Source organism: Lucilia sericata, unplaced genomic scaffold (assembly GCF_015586225.1).
Source record: "Lucilia sericata isolate MDLA Ls3-8-SP2 unplaced genomic scaffold, ASM1558622v1 Contig001463F_arrow, whole genome shotgun sequence".
Lineage (NCBI taxonomy): Eukaryota > Metazoa > Arthropoda > Insecta > Diptera > Calliphoridae > Lucilia > Lucilia sericata.
This window is the reverse complement of record NW_023995392.1, coordinates 59,534-83,655: the sequence shown is the minus strand read 5'-3', so window position 1 is coordinate 83,655 and position 24,122 is coordinate 59,534. Positions and strand designations below refer to the sequence as shown.

At 31.4% G+C, this 24,122-nt stretch overlaps 1 protein-coding gene across 8 annotated transcripts; it reads right to left on the bottom strand.

Moving 5' to 3' along the window:
• Positions 1 to 513: 513 nt before the first annotated feature.
• Positions 514 to 19,904, bottom strand: LOC119611488. Of its 8 annotated transcripts, none has more exons than XM_037967077.1 (3): positions 19,889 to 19,904; positions 16,694 to 18,847; positions 514 to 749 (listed from the first exon to the last, which is right to left on the bottom strand). In XM_037967077.1, the coding sequence occupies exon 2, from the start codon at positions 18,054 to 18,056 to the stop codon at positions 16,704 to 16,706; it is 1,353 nt and encodes a 450-aa protein (XP_037823005.1). In that variant the 5' UTR covers positions 18,057 to 18,847; positions 19,889 to 19,904; the 3' UTR covers positions 514 to 749; positions 16,694 to 16,703. The 8 variants fall into 8 exon arrangements, with proteins under 8 accessions (XP_037823005.1, XP_037822999.1, XP_037823000.1 ...); XM_037967071.1 differs by lacking the exon at positions 19,889 to 19,904 and adding an exon at positions 19,373 to 19,844 and having other exon boundaries at positions 16,694 to 18,853; XM_037967072.1 differs by lacking the exon at positions 19,889 to 19,904 and adding an exon at positions 19,373 to 19,844.
• Between the last annotated feature and the right edge of the window lie 4,218 nt (positions 19,905 to 24,122).

The window sequence follows — 24,122 nt, the reverse complement described above, 5'->3', positions numbered from 1 at the left end:
TTGTGCTTAAACGTTTTTGGCGTTTTATTCTGAGTGTTTTGGTTTTGTTAGTAAAACTGTGTTTAATTTTAGCCTTATTTTTGAGCAATAATAACAATAATAACAAATTAATTAACAAGAAAACAAATCAGTTAACTTTTTAAGCTCATAAAATTATATAAATTTTTCTTAAACAAAATTTAAAACTAAAAAACTTGTTTTAACTATAATTAAACTAATTTAACTTTTTATATTTAAATTTTTTCTTCTAACTTTTTTTTCAATCAATCAATACATAAATATAACAACATCAATAAACTTTTAAATTAAAACATTTAGCTTTAGGAAGAGTTCTATTCTTAAATCTCTCTTTAACTAAAAAGTACGTATCTTAATTTTTTTGTTTAGCTTTTTTCTCTAAGAAAAATCTCTAACGAAAGATTTTCCCCAAATAAATTTTATTAAATTAGTTGCTTTTTTTAAATTATTGTGACAAAATGTTTAACATTTGTTTTTTTGGTTTAATGCTTTTTTTTCATTTATAAAAAATATTTCTTTTTTTTATTCTCTTGCTTAAAAACGCTTTTGAAAGAAAACTTGTGTTTGTGTTGTTATTGTGTTTTTTTTTTTGTTGTTTTACAATAATATTGTTCTTGTTAATGTGTTGCTGGTTAAAACATAATTTAGAAAAACAAAAACTGCTTTTTTTTATTGCAATGCAAATATGCCGGGCTGATGAACTGGACTGTCTTCTTGTAGTAGAGGAATGCCTGCAAATATCAAAAGTAAATTAGCCAAAGTTTCTTTTTTATTTCACCAAAAATAAATATAATTATAAAATTTTACTTGTTGTTAATATATTTTAAGTAAAACATACCCAACATTAACTTTATTTAAGAGTTCATTTTGTAACGGCTGGGATTTGGGTGGACCCAATACGTTTTTTTGTTTTTCTTACTGTTTGTTTGTTGGTTAGTTTGTTTTATTTTGTTTTTAAAAAAAGCTTAATTTTGTTTATTTTCTTAAAAAAAAACTTAAAAGTGTTTTATTTTGTAAATTGTAAAACAAAAAGTTTTATTAAGCTTTTTCGTTAAATAAAAATGAAATTATAATTTGTTTTTATATTTGGTGTTGTAACAAAAGCTTAATGTTTTCTAATGTTTCTAGGAGAAGCTCACTTAAGCATAATAATAAGCTTGAAATCAAAAAAGAAACAAATTTTCAACGAAATCAGTCATAAACTGATCTATAGTCAAGTCTATAGACTGCTCTATAGTCAAGACTATAGACTGTGATAACTATAGACTAACCCATACTCAAGAGTGTAGATTGATCTCCAGTATCTATAGTCAAAACTATAGACAGATCTTTAGTCAAGACTTTATACTGCTCTAAAGTCAACACACTAATCTATAGTATAGACTATAAACTGATCTATAGTCAAAATTATAGACTGACTCAAGACTTTAGACTAATCTATAATCAAAACAATGGACTGATCTATAGTCAAGAATATAGACTGATCTATAGTTGATCATATAGATCAGTCTATAGTCAATCTGTAGTCAAGACTATAGACTGATCTATAGTCAAGACTATAGACTGATCTATAGTCAAGACTATAGACTGATCTATAGTCAAGACTATAGACTGATCTATAGTCAAGACTATAAACTGATCTGTAGTCAAGACTATAGGATGATCTATAGTCAAGACTATAGACTGATATATAGTCAAGACTATAGACTGATCTATAGTCAAGACTATAGACTGATCTATAGTCAAGACTATAGACTGATCTATAGACAAGAATATAGACTGATCTATAGTCAAGAATATAGACTGATATATAGTCAAGACTAAAGACAGATCTATAGTCAAAACTATAGGATTATATATATTCGTGACTATAGTGACTAATATATGACCTATATTAAAGACTATAGACCGATCTGTATTCAAGACTGTAGACTGATCTACAGACTGATCTATAGTCAAGAATATAGAACGATCTATAGTCAAGACCAAAGACTGCTCTGTAGTCAAGACTATATATAGACTGATTTATGGTCAAGACTATCGACAGCTCTATAGTCAAGACTATAGACTGATTTTTGGTCAAGATAATAATAATCTATAGTCAATACTATGGACTGATCTATAGTCAAGACTATGGACTGATCTATAGTCAATACTATGTACTGATCTATAGTCAAGACTATAGACTGATCTATGTCTCTATGGTCAATACTATATGATGATCTATTGTCAATATTATAGACTGATCTATAGACAAGCTTATTGATTAGTCTATAGTTAAGTCTATAGACTGATCTATAGTTAAGACTGTAAACTGATCTATAGTCAAGACTATGGACTGAACTATAGTCAATACTATGGACTGATCTATAGTCAAGACTATAGGATGATCTATAGTCAAGACTATAGACTGATCTATAGTCAAGACTATAGACAGATATATAGTCAAAGCTATAGACTGATATATAGTCAAGACTTTGGACTGATCTATAGTCAACGCTATAGGATGATTTATAGTCAAAACTATCGACTGATCTATGGTCAAGGCTATAGACTGATCTATAGTCAAGACTATAGAATTATCTATAGTGAAGACTATAGACTGATCTATAGTCAAGACTATGGACTGATCTATAGTCAAGACTATAGGCTGATCTATAGTGAAGACTATAGAATGCTCTATAGTTAATATTATAGACTGATCTATAGTCATGACCAGGGCAACCAAAAATATGCTCTAAAAAAAGTGTTTTATGCGCATAAAAAATGCACTTAAAAACTAAAAATATGCTCTAAAAATATGCAGAATATGCACTTAAAACTTCTCATTTTCAAAATGAAATCCCCGTTTTTTACCATATTTGAGAGCACATAAAAAAGTCCAATCTGTCGATTTAAAAATAAAGGTTTAACTCTTGTCATATCTCTATATTTCTTCGAGATATCTTAACTTAAAGCTTGGGACAACCATAAAATTACAAAAACTCAATTTTGCCTTTATTCTATGCCAAACGTATTTGCCTCAATTTGTTCAACCTTTATTTTAAAGTCGACAGATTGGACTTTCGGACCACACAACGGATTTTATAAATGAAGGTGTCTTCTCGCATTTATAAGGTCTTAAATATGGCCAAAAACATGGAGAATTGGATTCGGATTAAGCGATGCTCAATAATTCAGAAAAGTAAACTTAGGTCTCTGGGTTTCGACTTTTTTTAAAATTTTGTTGGCTATGTAATTTTCTAGGAAATGATATATAAGCTTAATTTTTTTGCTTTACATTAAATTGATTTATTTTTTTATATTTGAAAAACAAACAAGTAAGAATGTATAGTCGGGCATGGCCGACCAGTGAGTAGGGGGCCTTAATTCCGAAATATTTAAACAAAGACAAAACAACGCACAGTGGTATAGGAAAAAAAAAGAGGGAAATAATTCGGTAACTTCTAAACGGTTAATCCGATTTTGATTTGGTATGCACAAAGAGGAGGTGTTGTCGAGTTTAGGTTTTGAATTTGGACCTTATAGGCCAACCAGGGGCCCGGCGGGGGGTCCTCAAATTAGGACACATCGGCTATGTTAAATTTTTAAAACGATCCTATTTCTTCATTTGAGTTCCGATTTAAAAAAAAATTCGTATTTAGAATCTCCTCATCGAGCACTATAAAAAATGTCGTCGGAAAACTCAACATCTTTTAGAAAATTTACATGGCACTATTATTTTCATCCATATATGTAACAAATTTAAGAGTTAACCTTATGGATGAAAATAATAGTGCTAGGTAAATTTTCTAAAAGATGTTGAGTTTTCCCTAATTAATTTGTCACTTAAAAAACATTAGGTAGGCATGTTATATATCAATGGAGAAGTAATTTTGTCTATTTTTTTCAAATCTGTATATAATTTTTGAAAATTAAAAAATTCGCGGAATACTTTAAAAAAAAAAATTAAAAAATGTTTTTTATTCAGTTTTTGCGAAGATACAAATTTTTCAAATTGCAATAAAAATTTTATTTATGAATATTTTTTGATGAAATTTTACAGTTAGGTAGATTTTTTTACTCAAAATCCAAAATTAAATAAAAATTTCGAATTTTCTTATTAGAAATCCCGGAATTCCCAAAAAAGTTTTAAAAAATGCCAAAAATGGGATTTTTTGGTTTTTTGCCTATTATATCCATACCAGGGGCGGGGTTATCGAAACCCGTTACAAAATGATTAAGAACATATTGGGTCATATAAAACAGGTCACTATAATTTGATATCGACTATGCGATTTGAGAATTTTTGTCTCAAAATTGAATTTTCATAAAAAATAGGGTTTTTTTGGATGGACCTGGTCCCCTCGGTATCAAAAATTTTTAGGTTTTGATTCATTTATCGTATTTTATGTAAAGTCAAAAGTATAAATTCTATATACATCTTCCTAGAAACTTTTTAGATAACTTAAAAAGAAAAAGATACTTTTTCCCCAAAAAAATGACAAAAAATCGCCTTTTTTTAATTTTTTAAATTAAATTTTTTAAACTATAACTTTGGACTCAGTCATGATTTTTACATAATTCTTTCACTGCTTGATATATAAACTTGTTGTTAAGCGAATAAAAAAAAAAATGCGAAAATCGGGAATATTTGGACCCGCTATTATCAAAAAACTAAAGTAAGGACGGTAAAAATTTTAAAATTTTAATTTTCAAATGCGAATATCTCCTGAACTATAAGAGATAATTTACTGCTACGACATTTTTTATAGTGCTCAGAAGAGCTTATAAACGAAATTCAGGATTGGAGAGTTTCAGACGAGCACTCCTTTTCTGATCATCGGTACATAAGATTCAAAATACTAAGGCCACCACCAAAGCCGATAAAGTTTCGGAATAAGTCTAAAACTAACTAGAGGACAGTAAAACTCTGGTGCACTTTCTTTGCCACTGTCAGGCATTCGTCGAAGTATTAATGCAAAATTTCTCGTGATATTAGTGTTTATAAGTGAATTATTGACTTTCATGTCCTTTTCTGAAGGGGACTTTGTATGGGGGCAAGGGTGAAATGAGGTCCGATCATTACGAAAATTGGCAGTTTCGTATAAGTTAAAATACGAAACTAAGTTGTGCCGATTTTTGTAGAGATCCTGAAACATTTAACATAATTATGAGCTCGAGGGCCCTATTCGGGGGAAAGTGATTCTGAGCCGATTTTCGGGTGTTACAAGCATCAGCACAAACGCATAATATCATCCCCAGTATAGTGGTGTAGGGTATAAAAATGTTATTGAATTATAAAATAAAGCTTTATTTCAATCTTTTTCAAAGTGAATGGGTCAAAAAAATTTGACAAACAAAATTTTATCAATTAGAAGGAATTTAATTAAAACGTATGGGTTTAAAAATTTATGATTGGTGGAATTAAAAACATTTCATTTAAACTTTTATTTTCTAAATAAAATTTTCTAAAAAAAATCTAATAAAAAAATTAAAAACATTTTCTATTTATTAATTTCCCAAAAAAAATTTTGAATCTATTTTTATTTAAAAATTATAAAAAATATGAAAAAATTAGATGAAAACAACGAAATATGCAATAAAAATATGCGATTATGAGTAAAATATGCGGGAATATGCTGTAAAATGCAAAATAAGCAAAAAAATGCTGTAAAGAACAAAATATGCAAAAAAATGCTCTAACAAACCGATGCCAAAATTCATTAAATTTTCTGAAAAGGATAAATAGCTAACTCACGTCTCCACACGACGCGCAGCAAAAAATATGATATTGCATATTTTTGGTTGCCCTGGTCATGACTATAGATTCATCACCATAGAATGATACAAGACTAGTATTTCACAAAAAAAAAGTGAAATCAGTGGCGTATGATTAATATTGGAATGTATCCCGTGCAATAAATATCAATCATACGTCTACAGGGCAGATAAGCCCTTAGTACTAAAAAGTATGTTATTTATAAATCTGAAGAAAAAGCTCATTATGTAAATCAAATTTTACGTTTATAAAATCTATACATAAGTTAGTGTAATATAATTTTTTAAATAGTGTCATAAATATATAATTGAAAAAAAGAGAGCTGAATAAATAACAATTTTAAGAATTTTTCCAATAATTTCTTAAGTAAGCATTATTGTTAAATCATTATTAGGTCAATGCCCTTAGTATTTCAATAATCATTAAATATTTATTTTTATGTTTTTTTTTACAGCCACACCTTTTTGTCATTAAAGTGAAATGACACATCATTGTCAACTCCTACTGTCTTGGTAGGCAATACAAAAGGGAAGCCTTTAAAACAGGCAATATGAATGAGTGAGTAAAATTTTCCTTTTTATTTAAAATGCAAAAAACCTATTAAAAAACTAAATAGAAAATGGTTAAGCCTCTAATACTCATGACTTAATTTTATCACCCAACTAGTTTGAATTAAGAGTAAAGCAAATACTGTTAACTGCTTAAAAACTTTATGTGATATTTGTTGGAAAAAAACGAATTCTAGTCCATTAACAATATTTATCATTTCCGAAATTATTGCAAATGGTAATGTGTACAGATATCATATATATTGCTGTTTGGAAAATTTTTGAAAAAATCTTAGTCCTGTTTGCTAGAGACGATATATGAGTTTGATTGTGTGTGATTTGTTTTCGTATTAAGTATTTTTAATAAAATGTTTCATTGTTGTTTATTTTGTTTTCGTTCAAATATAAATAACTGATATAATGCAGTCATGTCATGACGTGTCGTCATGTCCTAGTATTTATACATGAAGTACAAGTTATGTTTTTATATTTCTAATATAAATAGTATATAGGATATAAAAGTACTTTTTTCTTTTGAAATTAAATTTAAGTACCTTTTTTTGAAAGTCTATTTTTTAAGTAACAACAAGAATAATTAAATTTTTAATTAATTTTAAATTCGCTAAAATTTTAACTGACTTTCATATCTGCCCTATGGCGTATGATTAATGTTTAATTTGATCTATTGAATATCAGTTATACGTATGTAGGGTTAGTGAAATCCATTTAAAACAAAAGCATATACTATTTTTTAAAATATGTAGTGTTTTTGAGAAATATTTTTACTGAAATATTGGGTTTTCGATAAAATACTGGGTTTTCCATAAAATCTTGGATTTCAAATAAACAGCTATTTTTACACTTATATATTGGCTTTTCAATGAACTGTTAGTTTTTCAAACAAATACAGACTTTTCTATAAAACATTAGGATTTCAATAAAATACTGGGTTTTCAATAAAATACTGTATTTGCAATGAAATACAGGTTTTTAAATAAAATATTATTGTTTCAATGAAATCTGATTTTTCAATAAAATATTATTGTTTAACAAAAACTGGGTTTTCAGTGAAATATTAGTTTTCAAAAAAAAAATGTTTTTTTTTAATCAAATAGATCATTGGTTTATCAATTGAATACTGGTAAAATATTGCTTTAGTTTTAACAAAATACTAGTTTCACAATGAAATATTGTTTTTTTATTAAAATACTGTTTGTTGATTGAAATACTGGTTTTCAATAAAATACAGATTTATCATTGAAATACAAGTTTTCCAAAAAAGATTGGTTTATTAATGAAATACTGGTTATTCAATAAAATATTGGTTTTTCAATAAAATACTGGATTTTCAATAAAATACTGTTTTTTCAATAAAATACTGGTTTTTCAAAAAAAAAAATGTTTTTTTAACAAATAACTTGTTTTGAACTGAAATATTGGTGTTCAAGGATATAATGTTTTTTTAATAAAATACTTGTTGTTCATTGAAATACTTGTTTTTCAATGAAATACTGATTTTTTGTTGAAATACTAATTTTTGAATAAAACATTGGCTTATCAATGAAATACTGGTAAAATATTATTTTATTTTTTAATAAAATACTGGTTTTACAATGAAATATTGGTTTTTGAATAAAATACCGGTTGTTGATTGAAATACTGGTTTTCAATAAAATACTGATTTTTCATTGAAACACAAGTTTTTCAAAAAAAATTGGTTTATTAATGAAATACTGGGTTTTCAATAAAAATACTGGTTTTTCAGTAAAATACTGGTTTTTTAATAATTTTTTTTACAAATAACTGGTTTTGAAATGAAATATTAGTTTTCAAAGAAATAAGTTTTTTGTAAATAAAATACTGGTTGTTCATTGAAATACTGGTTTTTCATTAAAATACTGATTTTTTGTTGAAATACTAATTTTTAAATAAAACATTGGCTTATCAATGAAATACTGGTAAAATGTTGTTTTATATTTTAAGAAAATAAAATATATTTAAGAAATTTTACAATAAAATATTGGTTTTTTAACAAAATACTGTTTGTTCATTGAAATACTGGTTTTCAATCAAATAGAGATTTTTTATTGATATACAAGTTTTTCCATAAAAGATTGGTTTATTAATGAAATACTGGTTTTCAATAAATGTTGGATTTTCAATAAAATACTAGTTTTTAATAAATTTAGGGCTATTTGCTTAAAATACTCTTTATTTAACAAAATACTGTTTTTTCAACTAAATATTTTAATGATATATTATAAAAATAAAATACTGGTTTTTCTGTAAAACATCGTTTATCAGTGAAATACTGGTTTTTAATAAAAAGTATGGCTTTTTCAAATAAATATTTATCATTCAGTTTTTGATTTTTACTGGTTTTTGCAATAAAATACTGGTTTTAGAATCAAGTATTGGTTTTTCAACAAAATATTGGTTTTTCAACAAAATGTTGGATTTTCAATAAAATACTAGTTTTTCAATAAATGCGCGGCTGTTCGCTTAAAATATTGTTTATTTAGCAAAATACCGGTTTATTAACTTAATATTTCAATGATATACATATAAAAATAAAATACTGGTTTTTCTGTAAAACATCGCTTATCAGTAAAATACTGGTTTTTAAAAAAATTATAGCTTTTTTCAAATAAATATTGTATTTTCTGGTTTTGCGATAAATTACTGGTTTTTTACTAAAATATTGGGTTTCAACAAAATACTGGTTTTTCAATAAAATGCTGGATTTTCAATGAAAGACTAGTTTTTCAATGAATTCATGGCTGTTCGATAAAATATCGTTTATTCAACAAAATACTGTTTTTATGCAACAAAATATTTGTTTTTTCAATAAAATAATGTTTTTTTCATTGAAATGCTGCCTTTTACACATTGGTTTTATCAATGAAACGCTGTAACACACTCTTTGTTTTTGCCGGGCTTTTGTCGAAATCAAAGTCAAATATCTTGGGAATGATGTTATTCCACCTATTATATGCCTCAGAAACACTGAAAGGCCCCGAAATTAAGTTTCTGAACATCGAACGATCACTACTTATATACAACATTTTCCATATAAAAGAGCGCATAATAGGCTCAGTCTTGGTTCAGGTGCATTTCTTCTGGTTTGATGTATATCTGACCTAAATAAATATAAAACTTAAGTTTCTCCAATTACCTCATGCGGCGTATAATTGATATTTAAATTTATATCTAATAAATATCGCTCATACGTATGTTTGTTGAAATTCATAGGAAATAGTCTTTAATGGTTTATAACTTTTAAACTATTGGGATATCGCAATATCCAAAACCACTGATACGATACCAAGCCTTCACTTCTTCTTTGCATTAAATTTATTTCGTGTACAAACTTTAACACTTCAAATAATGTGTGTATGTGTCTTTCTTCAAAGACATGCAACATGAAGTTATTTTTTTGTTTTTTTTTTTCCTTTTTTCCTCATTTATTTTGGCATGGTATTTTACAATAACAACTAAAACGCAAACGTTGCCACGAATTTTTTTATACATATTTAGAAATATGTATGCCAATAGCAGCAGTGACAGGCAGCAGCAACGACAAAAACAATTTCAATGTCCTTTTTGCTGTTTATTTTTTTAATGTTACTACTACTGCTCAAACCAAAAACACATGCAGACATTTTTTTACTTTTCAACAATTTTTTATTGTTTCCAATGAAATGGCATGTTTTGCAATATAAATATTACCGCATAAATTTGTTTAAAAGATTTGTGCTTTTATTGTTTTTCTTTTTGAAAAAAAAAAAAAAAAATAGGCGAGTAAATGTAGAAATAGACTGTCATGTAGAATATGTATGTGTAGCAATCACATTAAAATTTTAAATGCAAAAAAACATACATTTATGAATATACATATGTGAGAATAAACAAGTGTTGGGCGTTAAAAAACGTAGTTATTTCAATAAATTATTATTGAATGAAATGAATTTCGAAATAACAGAAAGAAAAATGAAAAAAGCCTTAACTAGCATTTTCTAAGATATGGCAGACTCAGCAGAAAATATGCTGAAATAGGACATATGTATGTAGATGTGTAAGTACAACATTTTTTAAGCACTTTTAAGAGATATCTTCAAGGTTTTTGCCACAAAATATTGATTGCATTTTGAACAGAAATATTTTGTAATTTTTCAAGTTTTTTTTTCGTCAGGATTTTTATATATTTGTTTGAAGAATTAAGCCTTTGATTTGCTAAACTGTTTAAATTAATTAAAAATTAAATTGATTTGTTGTATTTAAATACATAATTATATTTGCTTTTATTAGTCATATGTGACGTATGATTAATATTTAAGGATTGTCTCATAAAATATATAACACATACGTATGTTAGCTTGGGGAATTCATTTGAAAATATTTGAAATTATTAAAGGATACTGATCCAACTAAAGATAAAGAAATATAGTGAAGATTCGGAAATTTTAGAAAATTTAAATTTCAAACATCATGTTTATACACGAGTTAAATTGCAGGATTTCAAAGTTGATTTTCGTTAAAATTATTTTGAATAGATTAAGATACCAAAGATATCTGGGGTATTCAGGAAATTTCTTCTGAAAAAAGTTGTCACTTACCGAAGTCTGTGGTGCGGTTCAGCAGTGATAACTTTGACAAAGCAATGATTGCCCAAACCAGCCAAAAAGTCGGAAGATCCAGAATTTAAAGCTTTTCAGCAAGAAATTTGATTCAGCAAGAACACACAAGTGTGCAAAGTCATTAACAACTACTCAAACAGCAATTTTGAAACGTTTGAGAGAATGGAACTAGAACTGAACTAGGACGAACTAGAACTGAACTAAAACTGAACTAGAACTGAACTAGAACTGAACTAGAACTGAAACTAGAACTGAACTAGAACTGAACTAGAACTGAACTAGAACTGAACTAGAACTGAACTAGAACTGAACTAGAACTGAACTAGAACTGAACTAGAACTGAACTAGAAACTGAACTAGAACTGAACTAGAACTGAACTAGAACTGAACTAGAACTGAACTAGAACTGAACTAGAACTGAACTAGAACTGAACTAGAACTGAACTAGAACTGAACTAGAACTGAACTAGAACTGAACTAGAACTGAACTAGAACTGAACTAGAACTGAACTAGAACTGAACTAGAACTGAACTAGAACTGAACTAGAACTGAACTACTGAACTGAACTAGAACTGAAACTGAACTAGAACTGAACTAGAACTGAACTAGAACTGAACTAGAACTGAACTAGAACTGAACTAGAACTGAACTAGAACTGAACTAGAACTGAACTAGAACTGAACTAGAACTGAACTAGAACTGAACTAGAACTGAACTAGAACTGAACTAGAACTGAACTAGAACTGAACTAGAACTGAACTAGAACTGAACTAGAACTGAACTAGAACTGAACTAGAACTGAACTAGAACTGAACTAGAACTGAACTAGAACTGAACTAGAACTGAACTAGAACTGAACTAGAACTGAACTAGAACTGAACTAGAACTGAACTAGAACTGAACTAGAACTGAACTAGAACTGAACTAGAACTGAACTAGAACTGAACTAGAACTGAACTAGAACTGAACTAGAACTGAACTAGAACTGAACTAGAACTGAACTAAACTGAACTAGAACTGAACTAGAACTGAACTAGAACTGAACTAGAACTGAACTAGAACTGGACTAGAACTGAACTAGAACTGAACTAGAAACTGAACTAGAACTGGAACTAGAACTGAAACTAGAACTGAACTAGAACTGAACTAGAACTGAACTAGAACTGAACTAGAACTGAACTAGAACTGAACTAGAACTGAACTAGAACTGAACTAGAACTGAACTAGAACTGAACTAGAACTGAACTAGAACTGAACTAGAACTGAACTAGAACTGAACTAGAACTGAACTAGAACTGAACTAGAACTGAACTAGAACTGAACTAGAACTGAACTAGAACTGAACTAGAACTGAACTAGAACTAGAACTGAACTAGAACTGAACTGAACTAGAACTGAACTAGAACTGAACTAGAACTGAACTAGAACTAGAACTAGAACTGTACTAGAACTGAACTAGAACTGAACTAGAACTGAACTAGAACTGAACTAGAACTGAACTAGAACTGAACTAGAACTGAACTAGAACTGAACTAGAACTGAACTAGAACTGAACTAGAACTGAACTAGAACTGAACTAGAACTGAACTAGAACTGAACTAGAACTGTACTAGAACTGAACTAGAACTAAACTAGAACTAAACTAGAACTGAACTAGAACTGAACTAGAACTGAACTAGAACTGAACTAGAACTGAACTAGAACTGAACTAGAACTGAACTAGAACTGAACTAGAACTGAACTAGAACTGAACTAAACTAGAACTGAACTAGAACTGAACTAGAACTGAACTAGAACTGAACTAGAACTGAACTAGAACTGAACTAGAACTGAACTAGAACTGAACTAGAACTGAACTAGAACTGAACTAGAACTGAACTAGAACTGAACTAGAACTGAACTAGAACTGAACTAGAACTGAACTAGAACTGAACTAGAACTGAACTAGAACTGAACTAGAACTGAACTAGAACTGAACTAGAACTGAACTAGAACTGAACTAGAACTGAACTAGAACTGAACTAGAACTGAACTAGAACTGAACTAGAACTGAACTAGAACTGAACTAGAACTGAACTAGAACTGAACTAGAACTGAACTAGAACTGAACTAGAACTGAACTAGAACTGAACTAGAACTGAACTAGAACTGAAACTAGAACTGAACTAGAACTGAACTAGAACTGAACTAGAACTGACTAGAACTGAACTAGAACTGAACTAGAACTGAACTAGAACTGAACTAGAACTGAACTAGAACTGAACTAGAACTGAACTAGAACTGAACTAGAAACTGAACTAGAACTGAACTAGAACTGAACTAGAACTGAACTAGAACTGAAACTAGAACTGAACTAGAACTGAACTAGAACTGACTAGAACTGAACTAGAACTGAACTAGAACTGAACTAGAACTGAACTAGAACTGAACTAGAACTGAACTAGAACTGAAACTAGAACTGAACTAGAACCGAACTAGAACCGAACTAGAACCGAACTAGAACTGAACTGAACTAGAAAGTCTCTTAAAATCTTAAAGTTAAAACGTTTAAGTTGGACAGTGATGAGTCAGTCAGTAAGTCTATCTCTGGAACTTTACTATTTTACAGAAATAAAACCAAAATACTGTTACTTTTCTTCTACTCTTTATAAAATAGACACATATTTTATATTTATTATATTTTTTTTATTTAAATGGCGACATATTTCTGTTTCGTTTCTGCTGTTAACCTAAACATCTAGCAGTCTTCATGGCCTACTCTTTCTTTTTTTTGTAGACACTGTATAGGCCATTTACAACTTGTACTAGTTTGGCTTTTTATAATTACTCACACACATACACACACTCTGGCAAGAGGTCAGAGTAATATAAAGTTGTTCTATTTAACTTGTTCACTTAACTTTCCTTTGCTACTCTTTTTGGTATCATTTATATATATTTTTTGTTTTTTTATTTTCAACTTGGCCATAAATGGTGTTTGACCTTAATTTGTTTTGTGTTATTTTTGTATTTTTGTAATATATTTATGTATGTATTTTGTTTTTGCCATATAAGTAGATAAATCTATAGTTATTCATATGTGGCGTATGTGTGATATTATAATAAGCTTGTTTTTTTAAATAAATCATACGTCACCATTGTTTATGGGTTTATTATTATAATAATCAGAGATAATTCAAGGTTTATTAAAGTTATTCTTAGGGAGTTTTTAAGAGTAGCGTTATGGAATGGTTTTGAAATTAATAATTATTTGGAAAATGTAACAAATAATTATTTTTGTGAACAATAAGAGGCGTAATTTTTAGGTTTAAGGTCTTAAACAAACAAACTTTCTAACTATATTTTCCAAATATTTTAAACAGAACCATTTGGTTTTTTAAGAGAACTATGTAAAGAAAAAAAGTACTTCTTTTTTCCCTATTGACTATTTATTTACATCAGAAATGTACTAATTAAAGTACCATTTGGTTTCCCTTTAATTGACCATTGCTGTCCCGTTGCTTAATTTCTGAGAAACAAAAACATCACTTCCGTTTACAACCACGTCTCTGTTGAGCCGGCAACAGCACCTAGCGATGTATTCGTTGGTCTGAAACACAAAGCCATCAAATAAATCGAGGACTTTGTTACTCACAGAAAACACACTGTGGTAAATCTGGTATGAACATACCTGGACAAGGAAGGAAAATTCAGTGGTATCACTTGTATAAGATACCTTTCATCCATCACCATTAAGCCCAGCAAACTTCTCATTCAATCCGACACACTTATAGAGAACAAGATCCAACACAGTCACTCTAGGTATTCAGGGCAGGGGAAGACTCATATACCCCTGCAGTCATCCCGTATCATATACATTTAACACCCACCAACTCTTAGTTCCAACGCTTTGTCCCACAATCACTCCTCTGTGGCGTATCTGTTGACTTCGGTTTGAAGACCAAGAATTAGAGGCATTTATTCATGAAGATAGTTGTCAAACTCATCTAAAGCTTATGAAATTATGAAAATGGGAACTATTCAAGCAGTAATTTCAACTTGTTGACGAGCAATATGTTTCATCCAAAAGTAAGAAAATTGAGTAAAATATGAATTAAAGACCTTGAAAGACATTTGTTCATGCTCGAAATGCTTATTGAAAGCTATTAAAGGAAATAATTTTGGAATTGAAACTGGCGATGGCAAATGGATCAATTACGATAACCTGAAGTGTTAGAGATCGTTGTGAAGCCCGGCTAATCAGCCAAATCGATGCCAAATCTAAATATTGATGGAGCTAAGGTAATTCTCCATACTTGTTGAGATCAAAAAAGTTCCATCTGTTAAATATGGCCAGACCATAAGAGGGAATCTGTTCCAAGTACATTGCATTCGTTTAAAGCGAGCATTATCCGAAAAGGACCTGAATAGTGTGCAGTCAGAGAACAACGCTCGCCTCTTAAAAACAGTTTCAAAAGAAGTGTTGAAGCGAAAAGACTTTGAGAAACAATTGTTAATGCTCAAAATGCTTATTGAAAACTATCATGATGAAACTGACGAAATGGTTCAATTACGATAACCTGAAGTTTAAGAGATCGTATATGAAGCCCGATTAATAAACCAAATCGATACCAAAGCTAAATATCCATGGCGTTGAAGGTAATGCTCTGTATTTGATGAGACCAAAAGGATTCCATCTGTTATGGCCAGACCATTAAAGGGAATCTGTACCAAATGAATTGTATACGTCGAAAAGGGCCTGAATAGTATGCGGTCAGATAAAAAGGCTCGCTTATTAAAAGCAATTTCGAATGAAGTGTTTGTTGTGTTTTACATCACCGTCCCTCAGGTCCAAACCTTTCCCAATACGCCTACTATTTCATTCGATTGATGCAGAAAGCTCCTATAGGTGGCGTAGGTAAACTTAGAAGCTAAAGTATCTAATGAGATACAATTTTGGAAAATATGTACATGAGGAGTATTCCTTTATAGTTTTTGATCGATAGATGAAGTCGGCATTTTAAATATTTGAGGGAAATCTTAATATATTTCGCATTTACAAATTTTTAATAAAATCTTAAGAAAATAGAGTAAACAAGTGTTCTTTTAAAGAAGTTACTAACTTGCAAATACTCTCTAAGAAAGCTATTTTAATAAAGTATTAATTGCAATAAAATCAAAAACTTCTCGCAAAAAGTGTACCAAAATAAAGCAAGTCCAAACAAGGACTAAGTGTAAATATCGGGAATAGCAACAAATGACATTGAGTTAAATTATAAAAAAAGCAAAATTGAAAATCTAAAGCAAACTATTTCGAAATACTAAAAAAGCTAAAACTAACCATAAGTGGCAGGGAGTTAAGACAAGTTGCAAACATTTTTGTTTAAAGCGCAAAGAAAAAAAATAAAATTTTAACTAAAAATAGTTAAACAATAATAAATAACAATCAAATGTTTGCAACAAAAAAAAAGATTTATTAAAACTTTTTTTTTTTTAATAACAACCAGGCCACCCTAGTATTTAAACACACACACACACTGATAAGCGCGCGCACACACACTCACACGCAAGAATGTGTGACACAATATATTGTATTTAGTATTTGTAAATTTGTAATAAAACCTATAAAAATGTAAAAGTAAACCACTGGGGCTATGATATTATTAATAGTTTGTAAATTGTTAAAAGTTTATAGAGTAAAGGAATAAACTAAACAAAAAAAGAAATAATTTTCAATTTTCAATCTTACGTGACGGATCTCATAGAGCCATAACTTCATCCCCACCACCACCGCCAACACCACCATTATCTTCCATACCCTGATCGAGGGCATTCTTCGACAATATCGTATCGGTATCGACACAACCCTTAAAACGCATCTTAGCATCATCACCCACATAGACGGTCTTCTGACACAGCAGCAGCACTAGACACGAAACCACAAACAACACTGACGGCACCACCGAGGCAACCACAAACTGACGATATGTCACCTCTAGATTGAAACGAGCGACAACAATGTCCTTCTTATTGGGCGAATAGTAACAAGGAAAACGGGCGCGGGCATTATGATCGCTGCCATCGCGTCCGAAATCCTTGAGAAACTCCTTACACTCATCCATGAGTGTGTTGACACAGCCCTCGAGATTGATCATAAGTTTCGATTCATTTGATATGGTTAGATCAATGTCGGGCGGAGCGATCTCCGGCACAAGAGTGGCCACAGATATATGCAAATGACTCAGATAAGTGAAATTCGTAAGATCCGTTAGTAAATTGTGGTCCAGTGTAGAACCATTAACACAGTCGACGGCATCCACACGATCGGACGAGGTTCTTATGAAATAGCAGGAGGCCATGACCACATTATCCTCGGTATCGGTCCACACTTCCTCATCGGTGTCAGCGTTAATGGCAGTTTGACACTGAGAAAGATGGACCTTATCACCGCTGAGTAAGACCACATTCTTGTTGCGTGTTGGTATATCGACACAGCGACGATCACAATTATAGGGTGTGCGTATTTTACGACAAGTGCCCCTATTACAGGAGAATAGACCCGATATATCCATACAGTTGATCTTCCCTCTGCGACCCGAACATTTCACCGGCGAATCACTATTCTTGAATACACATTCAAATGCATCCGTTATATTGAGACACTGGCCGGCGGTGCAATTAAACGTACCGGTCAAATTCTTACACTCATCATTGATGCAGCGCGCCTTATCGGCGCTATCCTGATCGATGCCGTAACATGTCTTATTCGCCGAATTCGTGCAATTCTGGAAGGATAGATTTGTGCCATTGTTGCGTAAGTTAACAAAGATCTGTATACAGGCGCCCGAGGTCTTGCTCAGGCACCACTCACCACAGGAGCCCCAGTCACAATTCTCCTTGTTGACGGCTCTTGTGGTCGTACACATGACGGGCGTCTGATCGATGCCACTTTTAAACGCTCGTGTGGAGGGCATATAAATGGCTACCGTAAGATAAACTAAGGCTACCGAACTTAATACCAAAGTCATTTGACATACACAAATAGTGCCACATATTCTTTGATCTTGTGGTGGTACAATTAAATCTTCACTGGGAACTTTTTTCTTGCCCATTCTAAGGGAGTTATTTTTATTTTCGTTTTTGTTGCTTTGGTGCTTTTATGCTTTTGAGTTTGAGGTTATGTATGAAGTTGAGGAAAGTTGAGAAAAGTGAGCGTTAAAGGGTTGTGTAGTTGTTTAGTTGGAAGTTTTAGTTTAAAGTTTGTGTTTTTTTTTTTTGTTTTTATTTAAATTAATTATTGGTTTAATTGAGTTGTATTGGTTGTTTGTAAATGTTATACAGTATTATGAAAATTCCATGTTGTTTGTTGTTGTTGTTGCTATGATGAGGTTTTCTTTTGCTGATTTTCTTTTGCCTTTTTTTTTAGTTAAGAGGTTTTTTTTAAGAAATTTCCATAATTCTTTTTTAAGGGATTTTATTTAATTTCTTATTAATTTTTCCTCTCGTTTTAGTGATTGTGACTGTTGGAGATTTCTACTAGATTTCCGCTGGATTTCTGCTAATATGTGGGTTGGTGTATATATATAACTATATGAAGTTTAACTTTTCGTGTTGGATTTTTCGTGCTGGCCCCTTTTTTTCCTATTTAACTGCTCCTCTACTGCTGCTGCTGCTAGTTTTTTGTTTTAGGTTTTAATGATGATTTACATTTAAGGTTAATTTTGCTGTATGCAGCACTCACACGTTTTCTTTACTTTTATTTTTTTTCCCCTTTAGATTGACTTTGTCTTGGTTAAAGATTATATAACTTTACTATACATTTTCTTGATTCTTTGAATTAATTTTCTTTTGGTTTTTCTTTTTGTTTTATATATTTCTTTAAATTTAATTGTTTTTATTTTGCCTAAAACTTGTAGGAAGAAAAAAAAAATTTCTTTAAACTAAATTTTATTGATTTTTATAAAATTGTAGTTTTTTTTTTTCTTAAACACTGTCATCTACTTAAATGCACCACCACTATAACTATATGTCAAAACACACTTAGAAAAATGCAATATGGTGAATCACTAAGAAAAATTTTTCTATTTTTTTCATGAAATTAAAAAAAAAGAAAAAATTTAATTTTTAAACAATTTCACTATTTAGTAAAACTTCTTTTTGTTTTTACCCACAGCACCTACTAATGAACACTTTTTATTTGTAAAAAAAATTTGAAAACTCTTTTTTTTTAACTTTAAAATAATATATTTTTCCTAATTTATTTTATTTTTTTTTCTAAATTTATTTTGTATATTTGTTTCCACTGGCTGTAAGTGTCCAACTCGTTTGATGTTGTGTTGTGTATAGTTTTAGCAGGAAAAACGTTGAATCTTCTTCTGGTGTTATATGTCGTTTATATATATATATATTTTTTTGGTTTATTTTATACCTTAAACTTCGTCATCGTTATTGTTTCGTTGTTGTTTTTATTATTTCTTAAATATCACATTTTCTCTGTATATTTAGCACTGTGTTTATGGCATAAAACAGTTTAGTGTATTTTTATTATTGGTAGTAGTGATTTTTCGCCTTTTTTTTTCCTTAATATTCGTGTTTTACAATTCGTACACACTCTTTTTTTTGCCAAAATCTGTTTTACAGCGCAAGCGCTTTATTTTTGCTTAAAAAAAACCTCACTTAACACTTTTTTTCTAAGTGTGTAGATTTTCGTTAAAAATCAATAGTAACAACGTGTTTAAAATATTGTTTTAGTAATTTTCTAACATTTGTTTCTTTTTTTTGCAGTTATGCCTCTAATGGTTCGCCACAATTGAAAATTGTAAAAATAAAAATGTCTTAATTACTAGGCTAATTGTTGGTAAAATATTATACGCTACACTAGGTCTTTAAGTATAGCCAATGAAAATTTTTCTTTTTTTTTTAATAAATTAGAAAACCCACCAACCTGTGTTGTACTTAAAACCGAGAGACAGACTTTTAATGAACCTAAAAAATAAATTTTTAAACTGTGCAAAATGTTTACATTTGATTTGCTTAATTTATTAACTTTTGTTTGTTATCAGTTTAAATTGAAAATACTTGCAGCTTAAGCGAATTTGCAATGCCCTTTAAATGACTTGGAATATTTAGATTGGTTAATTTTTATGCTAAAGGCAAAATGGCCATCAGTTTAGCACTGTTGATACTAGTAACATTTAACTTTCAATATTTATAGTTCCCTACTTTCTGAACTAATTGCCACGTCCTTAAAAATCACTTTCTGAATCGATTAAGACATGTCCGTCCAGCCGTCCGTCCGTCTGTCCGTCTGTCCATCAGTTTAGCACTTTTGATACAAGTAATATATTACTTCCGATATTTCCTGTAGTTGCCTATGTTCTGAACTAATTGCCACGTCCTTAAAAATCACTTTCTGAATCGATTAAGACATGTCCGTCCATCCGTCCGTCCGTCTGTCCATCAGTTTAGCACTTTTGATACAAGTAATATATTACTTCCGATATTTCCTGTAGTTGCCTATATTCTGAACTAATTGGCATGTTCTTAAAAATCACTTTCTGACTCCATTAAGATATGTTCGTCCGTCTGTCCAGCTGGCTGTTCAAAATATTTTGATTAAATTTGGATCAAACGTGTTTTTCAGTACAGGGACAAAACCTATTGAAAATCGGTCCATTATTTCCCCATACAACCAGATCTCCCTATTTGGGCTTTTTATGCCATAATCTCGTGAAATACCATCCCCCCGGGGCATGTTTCCTTGATGTATTGCAATCCCGGGGTATAGAGGTGCATAACAATACCTCTAGTCTGCCGGGACTATAAACTGGTGATGATCAAATGTATCCTCGGCCTTTCCTTGGAATGATTTGACATGGGGTCTAACCAGAGTACCAATATAATCTGGCTCTACGGCTGGCTTGTTGCCCACAGTACTTTGTCCTATCTGGTCAGTTGGTTGAGGTTCCTTCGGGATCCATTTATATCCAAAATCGCGGAAAAGGGACAGGTGCTTCACCGTTTGATTCACGGTGAAGTAATATCTTTTCAAGATAAGTTTCTGTTATCGACGGTTGATCGGTACAAACCACAGGATAGGCTGTGGAATAAAATGTTGGAAATGAGCTGATAATGCAATGATTGACCATTAAAATGATGTGTTGACTGTTGGAGATGATGTATCTGATGGAAGAGATGAAAATGTCGGAAGATATGGAAGTGTCGGAAGAAACGGAAGTCGTAGAGACGAAAGTGTCGAAAGAGATGGAAGTGTTGGATGAGACGGACCCTTCCGTGGATGAGAAGATTGATGGGTTGGTGTTTTGCTGCATACTTAAGTATGACGTATGATGGTTTTTGAGCGGTTTGGTGATGATGTTTAATCTTTGTTTTATCGGCAATTTTCCTTCATGGTTGGTTGTGTTTGGAGTTTACACTAATCATGCTTAACACAAAGCAATAGATCCTAATGGCCACTGAAATAAGTCTTGTCAAGTTATTATGGAATCTATGATTCAATCTACCAATTTGTCCCTAGGTACTGTTGCCGAAGCAACAGAGCATCGTGATGTGGTTGCGCGACTAATGGTTGTGCATACTACCAGTGCGGATCGTTAGAGGATGGAGACGCTACGGCGTCGCTCATGATTGTGCATATAGACCAATATGGTCTATCTCGGTGTTGATCCCGAGATTATAGATTCAATGGGTGCGATGTTGCGGTCTTCGTTGACCCCTCTCTTTCGATTCGCCTCGTACTTTTCAGCCTGTCGGGGTAGCTTGCTATCTGTCTTTCCGCAACGTGATCACTTGGCAAGAGATTAGATAGCTCGAGTTCTTCAACAAAGTGCTTGTACATGGACCGGCTCAGCCATGTACAAAAATTGCCACCTGAGTTCTTCATAGAAGGATTCAGGGGCGTGTGGTAGACCGTTCTTAAGTCGACACAGTGAATAAAAAAGACCACCGTGAAATAAGGCCGTCAAGGCAGGTATTCACGTTAAGCTCTTGACATTCATGTCTATCCGCTTACTCTTCCTCTGCCCGACAGGAGACTAGTACTGATTTAGTAGAACTTTTACTTTTGGGAAGTTCTCGGTGCTGTTGCCATCTCAACAGGATTGTTTCATGCTACACGACATATGGTTGAGGTCCGTTCCCTCAACTTGTGAGAGCAATTATTGGTTTCGAATTGACTTTGGAATTGTCTACATCCCTTGTCACATTATCTGACATACAGAGAAATCTAGATTTAATAACTGGATATTTCGGACTACCAAATACGTCTCTAGGTGCTGTTGCCGAATCAATAGAGCTATTTCTGGATATTTCGAACTATCAAATACGTCTCTAGGTGCTGTTGCCGAATTAATAGAGCTATTTCTTAAAGAGGTTAAGGAATTCACTGGAATGGGTCATTAGTTGATGGGGATTGCATTTTAAATAATACAATCTTGCATGACATCATAAGGGTGGTCACCTTCCGGTATACCGGAAGATTGATTTCGCCTGATGTTGTATGTCGTAATTTGTTTTCGTTTCAAAATGAAACGGCATCGATTGTGTATCGTACAAGATGTCGGAGTGATTTATTTGAACACCTCCTGACTTATTTCACCGTGATCTTCTCCATCCACAGCTTCTTTCACGACTTACCAGCACTGCCGGTCTATGTACAAACACTTTGCTCAAGTACTCGAGCTATCTAATCTCTTGTCATAGTAGCACCGTTGAGGAAGAACAGGTATGATGAGTCAATAGCTCAATTAAACCTCGACAAGGAAAAGGCAATCACTGGTTAATACTTAAATACTCCTTTGATGCTATGAGGAATGCTCATTTCCCTAGCACATTCTCAACATCTAAAGACTCACCCCAGAGTATTCCTTAACATCTTAAAGTCGCCCAACCACAATACTGAGATAAGGCATTAATAACTCCAGTCAAATCCTTTCTCCATCCTACGCTCCAACCACCACTTCATCCTTCTCACCTCAAAAACATTCAGAATCTCTCTTATACATTAGCCACCAACCTCATACCCAATCTTTTCATTATCAGCACAAATCTAACAATTTATTAATTCACAGTCTTACTCTGTGGTTTTTACCGCTCCTCGAAATGATCCCAAAGGAACCTCATCAACTGACAGGCCAGCACAAAGTCCTGCAGGCAACTGGCCACATGTAGTACCAGCTTATCTGGTACTCTGGTTCGACCCCATGTCAAATGATTCCAAGGAAAAGCCGAGGATACATTTGATAATCACCAGTTTATAGTTCCGACAGGCTAGAACCTCTTTACCCGGTACTGAAATACAACAAGATGGGATCTATTATCGTGGAAACATGCCCCGGGGGGAGAACATTTTTGACTTTTAGCCCACAAATTGGAAAAAAGTTTAGGTTTCAGTACTTTTATTCGATAGGCTGCTTATTGTTTTGGGACCACCAGATTGGACAAGACATTGCGCGCATGACAATACTGTCCGACTCCAAACAACTCCTACCCATACTTTGGATATGTTTTGAATAGTTACCCATCAAAAAGCGCCACTTAAATGGCCATCATACTGTTCCATTCAAACAGTCCAAAATTTTAATTTTGCAAAAGTACTTTTTAACTAAAGTACATATTATCGATAGATAGTTGTTTCCCAAAAGTTTAGTTTTAAAAAAGTACTTATCCATGAAGTACTTTTGGAAAACTTTAAGCCACATTCATTAAAAAGATAGTTTTAAAAAGGTACTTTTTAAATAACAGTTTTATTTAAAAGCTTTTCATTATAAAAGTACGTTTTGTAAATGTACTTTTTGTTAAGATTTCATTTAAAAGGTACTTTCTAAATAATACATATTTTTGAGGACATTATTTTATCACTTTACCAAAAAGTACTTTTTTATACATTTTACAAGTATTTATATTGCCAATAGTTTCATTTAAAAGTCATTTTTTAAAAAGTACATTTAAAAAAGTACTTTTTTTGTAGATAGTACATTAATGCATATGACTCCTTTTTGAACCTGCATGTGTTAGTTCGAAAGTCTTTATTAAAGCTCTTTTACTTTAAGGTCATTTTCAAGAAGTTTAGTTAAAAAAAAAATACTTTATTTTAAAGTACTTTTTAATATATTTTCAAATTTCTTAAATGGCTAAGATTTCATTTAAAACCAATTCAT